General features: G+C 44.3%; 1 protein-coding gene across 2 annotated transcripts in view; it reads left to right on the top strand.

Moving 5' to 3' along the window:
• The window catches only part of ARMH3 (armadillo like helical domain containing 3), a 121685-nt gene that overhangs the window by 83743 nt on the left and 19453 nt on the right, over positions 1–18489 (top strand). For both annotated transcript variants that reach the window (XM_054277134.1, XM_054277135.1), the window contains exon 24: positions 5240–5318. In XM_054277134.1, the coding sequence (XP_054133109.1) occupies positions 5240–5318 (79 nt within the window). The remainder of the gene's footprint in view (positions 1–5239; positions 5319–18489) is intronic.

Here is an 18489-nt window from a genome sequence, read left to right as displayed (position 1 = left end):
CTGTTCTTCCCTTAGCCTACTTTCAGCCCCTCCACAGTGCTTTACTTTGTTGCTCAGGATAAGAGGACAGTGTTGTCTTATGGGACACTGGCAATGTAGCTGCTGTCAGGCAAGAGTGGGTATTAGACAGCTCATCTGCAATAACTTGATGGGGAGAGTCTGGAGGTCAGAGAAAACGTGCTGAAGAAATGCTGCCTGCCTGAGCGTAGTGATTTTGCTTTCCCTGCACATTGGACCCAGCCCAGCTCATTGGGAGGTTAAGGAGGATGAGGTGCCTTCCTTACCATGGAGGCTCACCTGGGCTGGAGGATCCTGTTAATTGTGGGCCCAGTGCCTTCGTGTTGCTGGTGTGTTTCACTTCTCACACCTGATGTTACAATTAGTGGTGAATTAAACTCAGGAATTAATTAAACCTTTTCTTTCCATGCATGCCATATTACTTGTCATAGGAGCCCTTTCCAGTCAGCAGAATTTGTGTCTTCAGAAGTTCTTTTGCTCTGGGCCTCTCTGCAGGACACCACTGGTTGTTTCTCTGTATCAAAGAGAACTCTTAAGACAGTTTTTAAAGACTATAAACCTAAGTTTATAAATGTTATTGTCTGTAGAGCTACTGCAGCCACTGCAGAAGCAAGTGCTGTTGCAGTGAACACAGTGAGGGTGGGGGAATGCAGCTTGCCTGGGGGATTCCTTCTCTCACCATAGCTCTAGGTGAGAGCCACAGTGTCACGTCCCTATTTGGGGAACAAAAAATCAGTAGGGCCCACATGGAAATTCTTCTGCTTCTCACCTTCCAGCATATGTGGTTTTGAGGGAGAAAGGGCAAATAACAGTCGCTTCAGGACTGGCCAATTTCTGCAGCCTCAAGAATAGCCAAAGTAGAAACTTTCCAGCAGTTGGAGCTTTCCAGTTTGCAGAGAACAGACTGCCCTGGGATGAGTTGCTGTTTCTCTGATCCTCCCTGTTCCGCAGTTTTTCACCTCTGTGTATCTTGATCCTATCTGCCCTTCTATCTCCTTTTTCCTATCTCTCTATAATTCCTTCAGTATTCTTTCTCTGTTTTTTCTGTCCATGGTTTATCTCAAACTGAATTGTTTTGTGATGCTCAGTCAGGAGCAGCACTGTTACATATTCTGTTGCCAACGAGCTTTTCTGTGCTTTCCCTGTTCTCTTGCATTTGAGACCCTTGGCCCCTGGGACAGAGGCTTTCCACCACTCTGGATTGGTACAATACCTGTTACAGTGGGACCTGCTTTTACTGTCTAATAACATGATTAATACAGCTAGTACAAATAAATAATTCATCTGCACTTTGAGTCTTCTAAATCAGAGTGGTTTTTCCTGCAATCATTCTCTTCCTCATGAAGAATTAAATGAATGCAGTAAATATGCAATAAATGCAAAGACACATAAATTCAAGTGTCCTAGGTTGTTTATCCTGAGAAATATGCAGGTTCATTCAATATATGTCTCTACATGTTTCTGGCATCATGGTGTGTAGGTAGCTTGAAGAGCTGCATGAAGAAGTGATGTGAGATGTGTGTTTCTTGGAGACCACTGGTATGCCTTGTGTATTTACTGGGAGATAACATCTCTCCCCAGGAGATTGAGAAATATAGAATGTGGAGATGGCTTGTGATCTGCCTTAGAGCACCCTGCATTAATCTCAAGACAAGACACTGAGAGCCGTTTTTTTGATTCCTGAGCCTTCTGTTTATTCAGCATCTTTCCTTTGTCCAGTGACAGTGTCCTCTTGTCAGTTCACTGCTGAACTGTGGATCTGTCAGAGGAGGCAGTGTGTCTGAAGTGACATCTCTCAGTCCCTGGAGAATTGTGTCCCACAGGTGCTGTGAAATTTGTGTGACACATGGCAGCCAGCCCCACCGAGGGACTTGGCAGTGTGCAAACATGTGAGTGCCCATCCTGTGGAAGGCTGTGTGGGAACTGCAGCATTTTGTCTTTCAGTTGACACTTCACCATTTCCTTGCTTTACAAATGTGTTGAAGATGCTCACGTTTCATGAATACCAAACACAAGGGTTTTCTTTTTTTCCCCCATGATCAATATGAAGATCTCAGTAGAACACATAATCACAAATCTTTTCTAAGTGCTTTAACCGCTCCCTTCCCCCTCCTCGAAGCTGCTGGCTGGTGTGGCAGTAATTGAGGCAATCACAGTGTAAAAATAAATCATTGCCAAGGATCAGCTGCTATGTGCTGGTGTGGGAACTAATGGTGGCAGAACCACTGGTTCTTTTGTCAATAACACTGTGTTTCAAAGTTCTGGTCTTGCATTTTCTCCAGGATCAAATTGAAGAGGCATCTCTGCAAAGTGAATTCCAGCTGTTAATCAGTGAATATCCCAGGAGGCCAGTTGCCAAAAGCATGCCGCAGGGACAAGATGTATTTTGAGAGATGGAAGAATAGCAGAGGTGTATGACAACAGCTGATGCAGAAAGGTGTTTTTTGGCCTGGATAGCAATGGAATATCTTACAGCAGATGAGAAGGAGCTGTACCATGTGCAAAGCCTGGCCCTGGTGGGTGTGTTGGGCAGTAAGAACCTGGCTGCACAGAGTCAGGATTGAATCCAAGCTCTTCATGCTTCTCTACCCCAGGCTGCCTGTGGGTTCAGGAAGATAGCTCTGCAGATGGTCAGACTGGGGAGGAATTCTGCATAATTAAAACAAATTAAATAGTTGAACTTCATCTAATCACTGAGGAGTTGCCCATTCACCTTTTGGGAAATGAGGAAGGAGACTCAGATTCTTTTCCTTCCTTGATGTCTGTTGATTCTCACTGCAGTGGCAGCTGGTTGCTGGTTTTGCTTTCACTGGTGAATCCCAGCTGTGATTGCAGGTGCTGCTCCACTAGCTCAGATCCAAGGGGAGACTTGTGAGCAGGCAGCCCATGCTGAAGTGCTTCACAGCAGTGGGTACAAATGAATGCTAAATCTGTTCCCTGGTAAATGTTGGAACCATGTGAGTGCACTGAACCCCTCTGAGCTGCCAAACCTTCTGTCAAGCCAGAAGTTAAGTTGTTGTAAGTCTGTGTTCCATTTTCTTTCAATAACTTGCAATGTGTCCTGTAGGGGTATAAATATGACTCCAGCCAGGCATGAAGCTGGCAGTTGAAAGCCAGAGTGCTGGAGAGGCTGGGTAATGGACAGTGTGATTGTGACTCTGGTCACACTGAAATGGGAAGAGTGGCCATGTCTCCACCTGGGTGTTTGTCCTTCTCCAGAGGGAAGGGGTTGCAGAAAGCCTGGTAGAGGCACTGCTGAATTTGTTTTCTGGATGTGCCAGGTCTGTATGGATGCTGTAGGAGCAGCTGCAGGGGTGACAGGCCCTGTGTGCTGGCTGGCACCTGGTGTGTGATGAGGTGTGGCTGGGAGCGTTGCAGTGATGCTATCACAGCCAGGAGGGTGAGTGAGATGATTCTGTCCTGCTGCTCTGCTCTCTGAAACCCCACCTGGGTGCAGTGCCCAGCTCTGGTGTCCTCAGCACAGGGAGGGCATGGACACTGGATGGAGCCATGAGAGTGTTCAGAGGGATGAACCGTTCCTTGAAGACTTGCTGAGAGGACTGGAGAAGAGAAGGCTGTGGGTAGACTATTGCAGCCTTTCAGTACTTAAAGGGGACTTACAAGAGAGCTAATGAAAAACTTTTTAGCAGAGCTTGTCGCAACAGGAGGAGGGATAATGGTTTTAACTAGGAGAATTGATACAGATTATATATGAGAAATAAGTTTTAAACAATGAGAATGGTGAGGCATTGGAACTGGGTGGATGACCCGTCCCTGGAGACATTCAGGGTCAGGTTGGATGGAGCTCTGAGCAACCTGATATTGTTGAAGATATGTCTGCTCATTTCAGGGAAGTTGTGCTAGATGAGCTTTACAGGTCTCCTCCCTACAACTGAAACAATTCTTTGAGTCAATGAATTGCAGATTCTGTTTGGGTTGGAGGTTTTTGGAGTTGTGTTTGTTTGGTTGGTTTTTTTTCCTGTTCCCTCTCTCCACACCTTCCACACCCTTTAACTGTGTATTTAAATTAAAGATGCTTCTACATAGGTTTTTATCCACCTGTTCTGACTGGCACCATTGAATATCAAGTATTCCTAGACTGGGGCACAAGCTCTTAAGCTGTGATGAGGTTGGGAGAAAGCAGCTGAAAGTCCTTCTGCAGGTGGAGGAATGGGGAGGAGGGAACCCATTAGAGTACAACAGGGAGGACTGGAGTGAATTTTCATGCTGATGAATATGGGAGTGGAAGCCCTGACTCTGCTGCAGTGTAATCTGGCTGAGCAAGTGTTCTCCAGGCACGGTCAGAACTCATCTGTGCTGAGCACTGACATGGCCTATTCCCATGGTGAATATTTATCTCAGCAGTGGGGCCCATGAGTAATAGCCCAACTGGAGCAGTTGCAAACTCTGTTCCAGGGAGTCTTTTCTGTCCTGCCATTTATCTTTGCAGCAGCACCTGACGAGCAGAAGGGAGGCCAAGGAAATGCTCCAGCTGCAGTTTGGTGGGGTTTTTTCCCCCAGTTGTTATTTTACTTTCAGATTTCTCACATCTGCTTCTAGATCCACCTAGAAGGGAAAGGGAGTGGTGCAGATTTGTGCAGCTAGTGAGAGAAATGAGGCAGAAGAGCAGGAATAACCAGTATTTGCTGCTGTGTTTGGGACAGTGACATAAGTTCTCTCTAATGATCTAAACTGGGGTGAGGACTGAAGTCATTATGGTAAGAATTCAAAATGTAGTGGATGTAGTGATGGATGACTGCAAGTCAGCCAGCTATAATGTTTTAAATGGAGTGAAAATCCAAAGCAATAAACTGTCAGCTTCATCATATCAGGCAACAAAGTTTCACAAAATGCCAGGCCATGCTGAGGGGCTGCAGTTCCCTGAGCAGGATGGGGCAGTGATGGCTGGGTTTGCTGTGGCTCTGCTGGAACAGAGAGCAGTTTGCAGCCTGTTCCCAGCAATTCCCCCTGCCAGAGCAGCAAGCTCAGGCCAGTATCTGCTGGGACAAAGGCACCCATGTGTGAGACAGTGCCTGTGCTTGCACCTTCCAGTGAGCTTTTGTCAGGATCTGCGTTGCCATCAGCACAGCAAACACTACGTTGTGCTGAGGGAAGAATTTCATGCAGGACTGGCTCCATGTGCACCTACTCTGGCAGGGAATTTCTGCTGCATCTCTAAGCTGTTCCTGAGACCTCTGAAAATTTCCCTCCTTTGTTTCAGAGCCATCATCAATCACTTCAACCCGAAGATAGAGTCTTATGCTGCAGTGAATCACATATCACAGCTCTCCGAGGACCAGGTAAGCCAGGCATGCCATGGCCTTTTCTCATGTTGCCCTCTGGAATGTGGGTGTTCAGGAGTACCTTGTGCTCCCTGGGACTGGTGATGTGGCAGCAGTAGGAGGTGCAAGTGGGACTCTCATTTCCTCGTTCAGATGAGGAACAAGAAACAAGAATTGCTTTGGCCAATTTTACCACCACACAGAGAGATTTTGGTCCTGCAGATGTAGAAGGATGGGTACAAACAAGCAAAGTATTCAGCATTGTCAGCAAGTGTATTTGGACACTGTGAGGATGCTGGCATTTAGAATGGGACAGGAAGTTTTTGGCAGCAAATTTGGTTATCAGAGAACTGTTGAACGTAGTTTGATGGGGTTTTTTTGGTGGTATTGGGGACCTAGAGCTCTGACAGCAACTGATAAACATTTTCTAGGGTAATTGAATTCAGGTGGGTTAGATTTTAAAAAGCAGAGGTTTTTAATAAAGAGGGTGATTGTGTTAGGTTTCCCTTCCTTAATTTGCCCTGGTTTACTATCTTTATGTTCTGCTGGTATTGCATAAATTTGTAAACGTGGCTTTTTGAAAATAGGCTACTGTGAGTAGTCTCAGGAATGGAAGAGATGGCCTATTTCCCAAAATAAAATATCAGAATTATACATTAATCACTCTTAGAGAGATAAATGGCTCTGCAGAAGCATGTGGTGGACAAAATGCAGAGCTGCCAATGAGAGCTTGGGGAATCATCCCAGATACAGTTACATCAACAACTCTGGACCTTCTGGAGAAGAAATTGTTTATGCAGTCCAGGACAGACTTCATTTAAGTCACCTTGGGTTGCCCCTTCCATTGGATGGGATCCCATACTTGTGTGTGCTAGAAGATCCTGGCTGTATCCTGCTCTGCAATCATTTCTCTTTCTGTCCATGATATTTGTACTGTTTCTTTATTATACCTTTCCATGTTTCCCACCAACCTTTTCATTTAGTAACCTACTTGATCTGTAATATGTAACACCCCAAAGAGTTAGGATGAATGCTGTACTGATGCAGTGGGGGGAAAAAAAGATGGCCCCTACTGGCTTCTATTATCTTCTTGGTATAGTTGGATAGAAGAACATTGGTTTTAATTCACTCAGTTTTCCTTACTGTTCTGCCTTTGAGAGTCACTGTATCCATAGCTATGCTTTGTGATGGTTTGTGTTATCAATCCTCATTCATTGATGATACACTGATTACATTAACCCAGGCCTCTAAAAAAGAAAAGCCTTTGATAGCCCAATTTAAAACTGGAGGCTTGGATAGAGGGGAATTTTGCATAGTCTTTGAGTTAGTCTGAGAAAGGAAATGAGCTTTTCACTGTCAGCTCTGTGTAGTATTCATCCCCCAGCAGTTCAGGGAGGTCAGGTTAAATCCTTTCTTCCTTGTGTGTTATTCTTTAAATAAAATCCCTAGCAGCAGGCAGATAATGAAATCAGTGCTGATGCATGAAGCATTTTGAGGAAGATGATTAGGAAGTTGAAAGGCAGACAGATTTCTCTTTTTTCTCCCTTCATGCTTTCTCTCAACATAGGGAGAATATAAAACAAAATAAAGCAATAATAGCCCCAGATGAACTGCAGAGAAATAAGGGAGATGTCACTGTGGTGAGGGAGTGTGTGGTCCCTGGGTGTTTATTCACCTGCAATTTACTGCACCAGGAGGAGAGGGATGGAGAACTCTTGCCTCCACTTGCAGCTGTGCCAGTGTGCTCAGGTCTGTGTGTTTGGACTCTGGTTTCCCCTCTGTCAGTGGCTCTGAGTGCATGAGCCATACTGGTAGTTGGCCCAGATCAAGCCCAGCTCTGGCTTTTGTGGGCTAGCAGAATTTGCTGTTTTCATTGTGTGAGCTGTTCAGCATGTGTGTGGGAAGGGGAGGGATCAAGCTTGCCTTCTGGCTGCTGCAGTCTCTTTCCTTTTTTGTTTTTCCTGCCAGATGTACCTTTGTTTTAAATTGTGTGTTCACTTAATTACCCATTTCTCTGTTCTCCTTAAATATTTTCTACACAGAATCCACCATCCTTTATAGCCCTGTCTTTTGAAGTGTACCACATTGAAATATTTAAGGCTGACATTTAGATTGTGTGTCCACACACAGATAATACATTTGAGACTGGTCATTTTCTCCTTTGAGTTATTCCAGTAGTTTCAGAAGACTTATATTTCTTTAGTGGAAACATTTGTTTTTAGAATTTTAAGGGTAAAACTTTCCTTTTAATTAAGATTTCCTTCTCAGACACCAGTCTTTCTCTAGATTCTTGTGTGGCTGCTTAAACTCCTCTGTGGTAATCTCCTGCTGATCAGGCAGGTATGTCTGACACAGCTTTGTCTGAAGGGGGATTTCCAGCTGCTCTGCTTTGTTTCAAATTCACCTGAAGCTAAGTTCTGACACCCTGTTCATGTGTTAGATTATTTATTTATTTATTTTTATATATTAATGTCCTTAAATGTAGCTAAGTAATCAGCTGAAAGAGATTTTGCTCTTTTTCTTTTCCTAATCCTACTGCAGCCTTTATTACCTTGTTAATTACCAATGTCCATTTATTACTATTCTAAGTCTGTCATTTCAGGGCTTTCTCCTTTTTTATTTACAAGCATTAATTTTAACAATATTACATGCTGAGGGGATTTGCAGGCCCTTGAAAATGATGGATGTGGGATTGTTTTAAGGGTAGGCTGTTAATGCCACTGTATGTTCTCAGCCCTAGAGATTTCCAGGAACCATAGTCTGAATATACAGGTTTCTGGTCTAGGCAAGTATATTTGTAAGACTTCATGGAACTGCTTTGCTGACTGTTGTGGGGTTTATCCAATGTTAAGGGGTTTATCCAATGTTCTGATCAGAAATAGTGGGAAAAGACCTTTTCCATCCCATATTCTCCAGCAGCGAGTGGGAGATTCCCAGGGGCAAGCAAACAATGATCCACTTCAGTCTATAAACACAATGGGATCCTCAGTGCCCTCTGCAAAGCATTTCCTTGCCAAGGCAAACTCAGAATCCTTCCCAGTCATGAGCTGGTTTGACCTTGCTGTAGTTCCTCACCATGAAGCAGGGAATGTCTTAGCTAGTTGTTGGCGTCTTTCCTCACTTGCTAATTTGTTAAACCTGACTACAGTGTTAATTTGTTGTTTTGTGGTGTTCTCTCAACACATTTGGTTCCTCCCTGCCCATCCTTTAAGGGACTGAAATATGCTGCACAGTCAAAAGATGGGGTTGGCCATTAACTGCCAATGTAATTCTAGCTCTTCCATGCAAGTGATTATTCCCATGTCTTCAAAGAGGTTTTGGTACATTCTTGAGTCAAAGGTCAAAATAGCCTTTTATGAAATGAATTCATAGGCTTATCTGTACTTTCCAGATGATTGGACTGCCTTGTACTTAATATGTTGGAGGCAGTAGAATTTCTCAGTGCCATATCTGATCTGAGAAGCTCCCAAAATATTTTCTAGCATAAGCAGTTGTGGAAAACAGGGTCAAGGCAGTGAGGAAACAGCAACACAAGAGTTTCTCTGGAAGAGCAGACAAACAGAAAGGATGAACACACAGCATGAATGGTCTAGGTGGGGTCTCACATCTGGCCTTTTCTGGATGTGAAAGAGCAGCTGTTTGTAAGAAGGCAGCTCTGCCTGATAGCAGTGTAGCAGAGCTTTGAAGAAAGGCCAAAGTGAGAGGAATCCATTAGTTTGGGTTGAATCTTCTCTGAGTAGGAATGTGTTGCGGTGCCTTGCATGCCAATCAAGTCTTGTGCCAGTTAGAAAACTGCTCACTGAGGTCTTGTTTTCTCTTTGGCATTTTTTCTCTCCATGATTTCCTCTTTAAGGGTCTTAAAATTGAGATGTCAGACACACAGGACTGATACTATTTGTTAGTCAGGAACATTTCTGTGGGTTTTTTTTTTTTTTAGTAGAAGCCCCTCTTTTTTCCCAGCCACAGTGGGGATGTTATGGCATCTCAAAAATGGAAGTAAAGTTCAGTGTGAGAGACTGCTGTGAACACCTGTTTTATGTCTGGTAATTGCAGATGGAAAATGCTGGGAGCCAGCAAAGATTGTGATGGAAAAACAGGACAACTCTATCACTTTTGAAATTGTGACAAATGAGTGTAACACTTGGCTTGTTTCACACTGTAGTGCCTTTCTAACTCAGGTAGAATCTTAGAATTGTTTCAGGTTGGAAAAGACCTTTAAGATCATGTAGTCCAAGCACTAACCCAGCACTACCAGTAGCTGCAATCCAGTTTGGTCAGGCCACTGAGGTCATACCTCAATTGCTGAATGCTCCTCCTTGCCATCCAGATGGCCTCTGTTACCTGGTGAGGCTCTGAGGGACTAACCTGCAGTGCTGCTCAAGGAGGTTCCACAAGGGGCTTGTGAAAATAGACACAAAAGGGTGTAGTTGGTTTTAGGTGCCCTAAAGTGTTTTAATGCCGGGCCATTGATGTCAGGGTTTATTCAAGCTGTTCTGGTTTCCATAACTAGTAGCAAAACCACTGGCAGATACCAAATGCTTTGTCTTTTTTTAGCGCTGCTGGCAGTGGTGTTAAAAGCCTCTTGTCAATGTCTGCATTTGATATTTTTGAAATGCAGAGTACTGTCAGTGCTAGGTGCTACCACAGTAAATCCCCCTAATCTCTTACATTAATATAAAGTGTTGTGAGGGCTTGAGAAATACTTTATAATGGTCTTGGCATAATGGTGCTTCACTTCTGGAATGCACTGAGCTTTGGGGCAGAAGGTCTCAAGCCTGCTGGGGGTGTGTTGCACACAGTAATGGGAACGTGAAACTCCAGCTAAGGAGGGATCACCAAGGCAAGACCTTAATTTAAAGTCATCATGTCTTTGCAAATGAGGCAGGGATGTTGGCTTTCATGGTCTCATTACAGACACCTACTCATGACTAATGGCTTGAAACAGATTTTATCGTTTAAATAGAAAGAGCAGAGCTGCACCAGGTGAAATTGGAAAGAATCTATATGAAAAGTCTTTTGGAATTGGCAAATTGCTGGTTTGCTTAGCTGATGGGAGTTTTCTCTGGTTTAGCTATTGTCCTCTTTTTTGTTGTTGTTGCTTTTGTTGTTTTTTGTTTTATCAGAGAAATGTCCCTACTGTTTACTAACACCTCAGACTGCTTTATGCAGTGTGCCAGACTGAATGGGTCTGAACAGACTCCAAGGTCTGATCAGCTTTGCAGCAAGGAGATTTGGAGCTGGAGGTGAGCTTTGGAGCAGTGACTTTGTGCTGTGCAGTGCCTTTTATTAACATGCAGAATGCAGTAAACTGTGCGTCACTGGAGGAGGGGGACAAGTGTGCTAGGCCATTAGAGAGACAAAAGAAGGACTTGGATTTTTAAAAACAGCTGCTACTGGAGAGATGCAGCCCTGTTCCAGTAAGAAATGGGAGAAACCCTTCCATTCCCTTCCTTCAGGCTCACCACAAAGCTGCCCCAGCATCCTGCCCCTTTCTGTTGGTGGGACTTTTAGCTGCTCTGGCCTCAGAGGCAGTGTTTCCCTGAAAAACCTGGGCTGCTCCTGGAGCAGAGGAGTCTTTCCACCCTTTGTGCACTGCAGGTGCTGAGGCATGTCTTGCTTCCACCACTTCTGTGAGCTGCCCTCTTGGGCAGATAAGGGACTGCCTTGAGGTACAAACTAGTAACAAAATAAATCCGTTAAACTTCAAAGCAAGGCTTGCCTTCAATTCTTAGGGCTGTTTTCACATCCTGGCCTGGCTTTGCCACTACAGAAGGGACTGATAAGGGCCCCACGACTGCAGTGGTGCAGGTGACCACTGAGTGCTGGGGACGGGGCTTGCAAGATCTGCCTTGGGGAGGTGCTGCTCTGCTGGCTGCCACTGAATGCAGCTTATCTTGGTGGAGCTGGATAGATTTCTGTGCTGAGGCTACTGAAGCTGCACTCAGTGCTGTGAGTTCTGAGCCCAGCCTGATTCACAGCTGGGACTGTGCTGAGCATGAACCATAGGTTCAGCTTTGTAATGAGCTCCCAGTCTGCATTGTGGAGACAGGCTGATGTTGCTCTAGTCCCAGTGCTTGTCCTCTTTACCAGTGAGTTTGTTTCACAAAACACTTCTCAGATTTGCTTTATATGTGCTTCTTTTGCACGTACTTGCTTTTTATTGCTTCTAAACCTAGAAAAGGGTCTGTGGGTTGCTAGAGGAAAGGGCTGCAGGGTGGGGTCTTAGCTTTGTGCTCTCACTGTGCTGCTTTGAGCAAACCTTGAGCCCTGTGTCCTCCTGAGTGAGGGCAGCCAGGAAGCATTTGAAGTGCTGTGGGATCTGCCAGGGAAGGCTGCTGAGGAAGTGCAGAGCAGTGTTAGGGATTCCTGTCACTGTTAAGTGCCTGTATAGGGCAGGGAAAGCTCCACGGAGGATTGCAACAGAATGATCAAAACAGTCTGCATTTATAAAGATTAAATTACAACTCTGCACATCTGTGATTAAAGCAGAAGCTGTCAACGTCTGGCTTGTGTGAATGCACAGTTCAATTTGCATTTTGTAAAACTTCAGATTGAGGAGGTTCTTTAATCCCTTGTGAAACAGGAACAATAGATGTTGGCTTTTGCCAGAATACCTATAGATACCATGCAAACTTCTTTGGCTGTCCTCTGTAAAGCTGGATTTATAGCGCTGTGATTTGTTACTCTAGTCCTGAGCTCCACCTTAGGCTTCCTTACACTCAGTGTCCCTGTAGTCCTGAAAGCAGACAGAGCACAGCCTGCTGTGCCAGCTACAGACAGCAGTGTGGCTGTCAGCAGCCACTCCTGGAGTCACATTTTCCTCTCACAGAAGGGGACTGACTGCAGTGACTGCCAGCCCTGCTCGTTCTGGAGCTTCTTTAGAGTAAAACTCCTGCCTTTAGACACTGCTGCTCTTCCTTCTCTCTGGTAGGATCCTGCTGTTACAGATGATGTTTTTCTGCCTTCCTTTCCTGGATCCTAGCTGGAGCTGCAGCTGTTTCCCAAAAGTGACAAATTGGGTCATGGCTGTGATTTCAGAGTGGGAAACAAATGGAGCTTTGTGGTCTCCACCCCTCCCAGAGCAGGAGAGTAAATGCTGCTGAGCCAAAAGGTGCCACATCTGAACAGAGCTCCACTCAGCTGTAAGATTGATTTTTTTGGCTCTCTGACACTTGACATTTGGATGTTAAGACATACATAGAAATTTATTGTCCCCAGTAGGGTCCTCAAAGACAAACCTTTTAGGAGTGGAGAGGATGGCACCCCTGATGTGTGTCACTCTTCGTGTCTTCATGGGAGATCTGGGACAGGCACTGGGATTGCTCAGGGAACCAAGATGTGCCACTCAAAAGGCAGCAAGCTGGGAGAATGAATGTCTGGAGACATGGGAGCTGGGGAAGGTGGTTCATGAGCCAAGTGCCAGAGGCTGTAAATCAATTCCACTGCCTTAGTCAGAGGGCCCAGGATTCCCCCATGGCTCAGTTAAGGCACAGAGAAGCTCCTGGGGAGCTGAGCAATGCTGGCAGCACATGCTGTTTGAGCAGCAGCATCTGCCTCATAGCTGGCAGGGGTGTAGGCCTGCAGGAGGATTAATTCATAGCCCTGTGTTTGCTTTCACCTGAGCACCCATTTGGAGGAGTTCCTCTTTCACATTTTCCGATCTGTAGATTTATGTTCTCCACCAAATAATGCTTCACAGCAAGAATTTCGAAGAGGAGAAATGTATTCTGGTCTCCCAGACAAGAAACTGGTAAATTGTTGAGGAGCATTGTCTGACAGTACATACTGTTTCAGAATAAGCTGATGTGACCCAGCAAGCATCGCTGGTGTCAGTGTTAACTGGCGTGTCACAGTTGTATCAATGTTAGTTTAAACTAGCAAGCTTTCCTCTTCCATGAAAACAGGTCTTAGTTAGGATGACCTCTGGCAGTAAGATGGATCAGTATGGAAAATCTCCTGTTACAATCTCAACAATTGGAGAAGGCAGTAATGTGCAGACTGCCACCTAATAACATTGTTTCCAGTGACTCCTGCCATATGCCTTCGTCTCAGAGCTGGAAACTTTGCCACTAAGTGTCACTGTGTGCAGAATCCCACTAATGAACTGTCCTGCTGAAGGCTTATTTGTGCACAAACCCTATCGAGGTTTCCCAAGTGTATTTTCCTCAGCAGCTGTAATTTGGCAGACTGCATTTGTTTTTGAGTTGGATGTAAAAACAAACAGAGAATGCTGTTGAAATCATACTCTGTGGCTTCCTGACTCCACTGAAAATGCTGGGTTTGGGTCCTATGTGAAAACTGTAGCAGTTCTTATGAGTGCTTCTGCTGTTTGTGATGGCATGGGCAAGCTTCTGTCTCTGAGACAGTGGCAGCTGCTTGCAGGGACAGACAAGGCATCATTATAGCAATGAGATTTAGTGTCAGGGAGCTGACATGAGGTGGCTAGCTAACTCTTCTTGGGGTGCTTTGGCTTTAGGAAGGTCTGCAATACCTTTTTTCAGAGCAACCTGAGCTGCACTGGAGTCCCATGAGCATGTTTAAAACAATGGAAAGCTGGAAGTAACAGTATTGTGGGAATAATGTGGGAATCTGGGCACTGCTCTCAACTCCCCTCTGGTTCTTCAGCTTATTGTAAACCAAACTACTGCTCTTCCTGCAAGTAAGGCACCACTCTTTTCACTTAGGTCGTGCATTGTGCTTTGCAGCCTTCTCCTGGTTCAGTGGCAAATAATGCTCCAAACCCAGGATGAATCAATCCATATGTGAATCTGAAAGTCCCACAGAACCCTGAGATATCTCTCATTCTGCCAGCAGTTCTCTTTCCAAGTGTTTAAAGGGAGAGTGTGCTTAGCTGGCTGATTAATGACTGAGTCTCCTTTTCCAGTTCCCTTCTGCACTAGAAACAGATACACCCCTCCCCAAGCCTAGGTACCAGCCTCTGCTCAGCTCTGTTATGGTGGTCGTTTGCTGGAGGCAGGCATCTGTCCAGCTTGCAGGAAACATCTGTCACCACAAAGTTTATCTGTCATTTTATAAACAGCTTACAGCACAGAACATGGTTCTAGATGGAGCTTTATGTGACTGTATCTGAAGGTGGTTTTGTCCCTTTCATTTCTTAAGAAAGCTGGCTGTGAACTGCAGTGTAGAGTTCTTAAGGCTGTTTTGTTTGCTATTTTTGTTGCACATTTTGAAACACTAGAACAAGAACAATCTTTCCACAGATGAAAACAGAAATGTGGATTTGTGAGGGAGCTGAGGTAGGCATGCTGGAACTCAGACTTTGATTGTCTGCTTATATTTTTTGCATCCAGGCTGCTTTGCTGGGAATTTTCTACCCTGTCATTTATGCTCCTGAAAACTACTGACTAGTGACTTGATGGAAGCATCTCACTACAGAGCATTAGTTCTCACCTCAGCTGTAAAGATGTGCTTTTCTATTTTAAGGGATGGACCTATTTAATTACAGTACCACCTACAAGTCACTTTATAGGCATAGAAAGAAAACTTAGGTCTGTTGCTGGGCTAAACTCCCCTTCTCAGAAGAATAAAAAGAAATCTGCTGTAATACTTCATCTCAGCCTCTTTGCAGATACCTGAGCGTGACACACTTTTTGCAGGGCAGAATATTAACATGATCTAAACCTTAATTTATCTGGTTGGTGACAGATTTCCACACCATGCAGATTTTGCTGAGCTTTCCACCCTCAGAAGTGCCCAGAGGGATAATATTCCTGGACTGCTTGAGTCCTAAAGTGCTTCTGTTGCTATTTAGTGTGTTGATGCATCAGAACTAGGAGTAAGTGGTACTGGGGCTGGGCAGTTAATGTCATACCAAATGTTTTAGCATAGAGAAATTGGTCACTGACCACTCCTGTCCTAATTGCTCAGGAAGTTAGTTGTTAACATGTGATCTTGTTAGCTTTAGGCATAGCCTGGTCCCTCACTGTCACCCAGAAACCCTTCAGCTGAGTGAGGCATGATTTGAAGATGCAGGTAACTGTTCTGTTGTGAGATGAGGATTGAAGCTGCCATGTTTTTCATACATGAGATCATAACTCAGCATGACTTCAGCTTAGGTATGTCATGGAGACCTTTTTCTGTGACGAGTTTGGAAAAGGTCAAGTTAAGATGCTTGAAGAAAAATGACCAGTTGGCTTGACCCTGATCTTTATTTTAGGAAAGAATGATGCAAAAATCTGTGAAGTTAAATCTGGGGAATAAGTGGGAATTATTTTTATGGAATAATCTGTAGAAACCTGGGGAATGGAGGGTGAAAATCTCTGCCTACACTCTCCGAACCCCTTACATTCCAGTGCTTAACAGCGTTGTTATTGAAAAGGTTAATCCAGACTCTGGGCTGTCAACCCTCTGTAGTCACCTCACACAGCTGTACCTGGGTGTTTACAGACTGCTGCACATTCTTCTGCCCTGCCACTTGTGACTGAGTCAGGAACAGATGCTGGAGAAATAGAAATGTTTAAGACAGCTGTCCTGTGTCCCTTTCTCTTGGAAAAGGCGATGCGATCGTTCTGACACTCAGTGTCCCTCCCTGGCAGAGGCTCTGATGAGCCTGCTGGGATAAGGGCAAGTGGCATCTCAGGCTTCTTATATTCTCTGTAGCTCCTACTGTATGTTCCCTTCTCTGTGGCACAGTACTTGAGTGGAGTTTTTTCCCTGCCCTTGTTTTTTCTGTGGGAGGCTGAGTGCTGTCACACTGCTGACAGTGCAGGCAATTTGAGGATTCCTTTGCATGTGCCTTTCTGGCATTTTATGATTCGGTCTCTTTCAACATGTGATAACAAAATATAAAGTAGGTCACTTTATTGCTTTTTTGCTTTTCTTGGTTCTGCAGTTCTTGTGATTCTGGAATTCTTTCTGGTATCAGTTTTGGAGACTTGTGACTGGGAGAGTTCAGTTGGTTCCTAAAGCCTTGGTAGTCATCTTAGGATTGGGCCTTAACAGGACACTAGGGATATCTTTTTTTGTGGCTTTTATGTGCCTTGGGTAGCCTGTTAATTAGTGCCTTTCACATATTTTAGAGAGTTGAGAAGGAAATATGATGGGACCTTTCCTAACGCACAGCCATCACTTGCTGCTATGCTGCATCTGGTGGCTGCTGCCAGCCCTGCCCTGCTGTCCTCTCTGAGTTGATTGTAGATGGCAGTTGTTGTCTAGAAGCAGTAAACAAAGTGAACAGCTCTACTTATTGCAGTTTGTGAAAATACACCAAATAAAAGCTCTAGGCACAGTCACAAGCTGGGCCTTAAAAAGGCATGTGGAAGAAATTCAGTCTTTGCTGAGTCAGGCCAGTTCAGGTTCCAAGAAACTCCAGACCTTTAAAGTACCTGAATTTTTCAACCTGTAGACTTGCTTCTGTGTTTTATTTATAGAGTCTAAGATGTAGTAGTGTTAGGGTTAAATTATAGCACTATTTCACTGAAGTTCCCTTTAGCAAATGATACTTAGAACTGTAAGATCAGAGTCTCTACAGGGTAATTAAAAATGTGACCCCCTTTAGCTTCTGCCACTGACTTTCTTAGCAAGATAAGTGTGGAACCAATTTATTCTGTGTTAGCTGAGGGTGAGAATGGATCCCTCTGCTTTATCCTTAAAGGTGTGTTACTATGTGATCAAATGCAGGCAAACATTTTGTAAATCTTCTTTGAAATGTGAGACTGAGTTGAAGACACAGAGAGACCTGGTCCAAAGCTTTCACCCAGCCCTTCTAGTGGTGCTGAATTCCTGAGGGGACTGCTGAGCTGTTGTGTCTGGTTATTCAGGAAAAGCCAAGTAGAACTTGAACTTGTGTATTAGTATAAGGTGCAGTTTCTTAAGAAATTTCCTAAGCAAGCATGAAATCCTCTTTACATATAGTCAAAAATTTGGATGTGAGAATAATATCAAGACAGCAATGCAGCAGCATTTTGGGAAGAGCAGGGTTTGATTCCCATTTAAACAAAAATAGTTTTGCAAATAAAACTACCAGCTGATGCAATATAAGTTAAAGGTTTTAAAATCTGGAGAAAAAGCTGCTGAGTTATTAATCCCTGAACTGAAACCCTCAAGTCCTTTTAGTGAGTGACTTCAGCTTGTCATCTAATCCCTTTGACTCATAGAAAACAGACCCAGAGTTGTTCTCTGTGGTGTAGGAAGAGGAAATTAAACCAGTGAACTAAATAAATAAATTGATTAATTGGCAACAATAAGGAGTTGTGTATGCACTGTATCTAATTGCTTTCTTTATATTGTCTTCTTCAAACTTCTGGGAAGACATGGGTTTATGGGTTTCTTATGCAAAAATATGCTAAAAAGCCCCACCTCACCAAGGCTTTGAACCTTCAGCTTCAAAGATCATTTGTGGGTAATTTTAGGTTGTTTTGGACAGTCTCTAATGGGGACATTGCTCAGCCAAGTTGAATTTATGCAGTGGAAATTCAGGCTGAAATTGAATACACCTCAGGATCACAGAGTGAATCAAATCTCATTTCCTTGCTTACAGGTGAGGCGGGCTCTGTGGACTTTGTTTCTCCTTCTCTTCTTCCTTCTCAGTAATTTTTATTCTACCAGATCAGAGCTACCTTTTCCTCATAAGAAATATTGAGGAAGTGCCTTCCCTGGGCCTTATTCAAAAACCCATCAGAGCTAATAGTTTTCAAAATGTTTGATGTCCAAGAGGCACTTGGGAGCATTAAATCCTCACACAGGGATTTTTAGGCTGTAGAACAATGGTGTCCTCCAAGCACTGCAGAAATTGCAGTGGAGATGATATTTCCATCACAGATCCTGCAGGTACTGATCCATGGAATATGGCAAAAGAGAAACATATCGAGAAAGCAGAAGCATTGATGGTCAGCTTCATATCCCCAGGACAGTGGTATTGCCTTTGCCTAAGTCTTCAGCATATCCCACCTCTGTAGCCAGCAGGTTCTGTTTAGAGCTGTGACAGCAAAGGGTGCATGCTCTTGATTCAGAGGGCAGACATTGTGGATAAGTGGTTCTCCAGCTTGCTGATCAGCTCAATTCGAGGAGTCAACAGCTAAAGGTGCTTTGGAAAGGAAGCATAGGGTGTATTCTTTTGTTCTCCTCATCCTTTGGAGACAGCAGGTGCCAGCACAAGTCACCTTTTCCTTGATTGTCAGTGGTGGGTCTACAGCCAACACTGTCATCTTATCTGGCCTGTCAGCAATAA

Source organism: Melozone crissalis, unplaced genomic scaffold (assembly GCF_028551555.1).
Source record: "Melozone crissalis strain CALT ecotype California unplaced genomic scaffold, PUWL_Pcris_2 ptg000019l_1, whole genome shotgun sequence".
Lineage (NCBI taxonomy): Eukaryota > Metazoa > Chordata > Aves > Passeriformes > Passerellidae > Melozone > Melozone crissalis.
The sequence above is the reverse complement of the archived record's forward strand: the minus strand, read 5'-3'. Positions and strand labels throughout refer to the sequence as shown.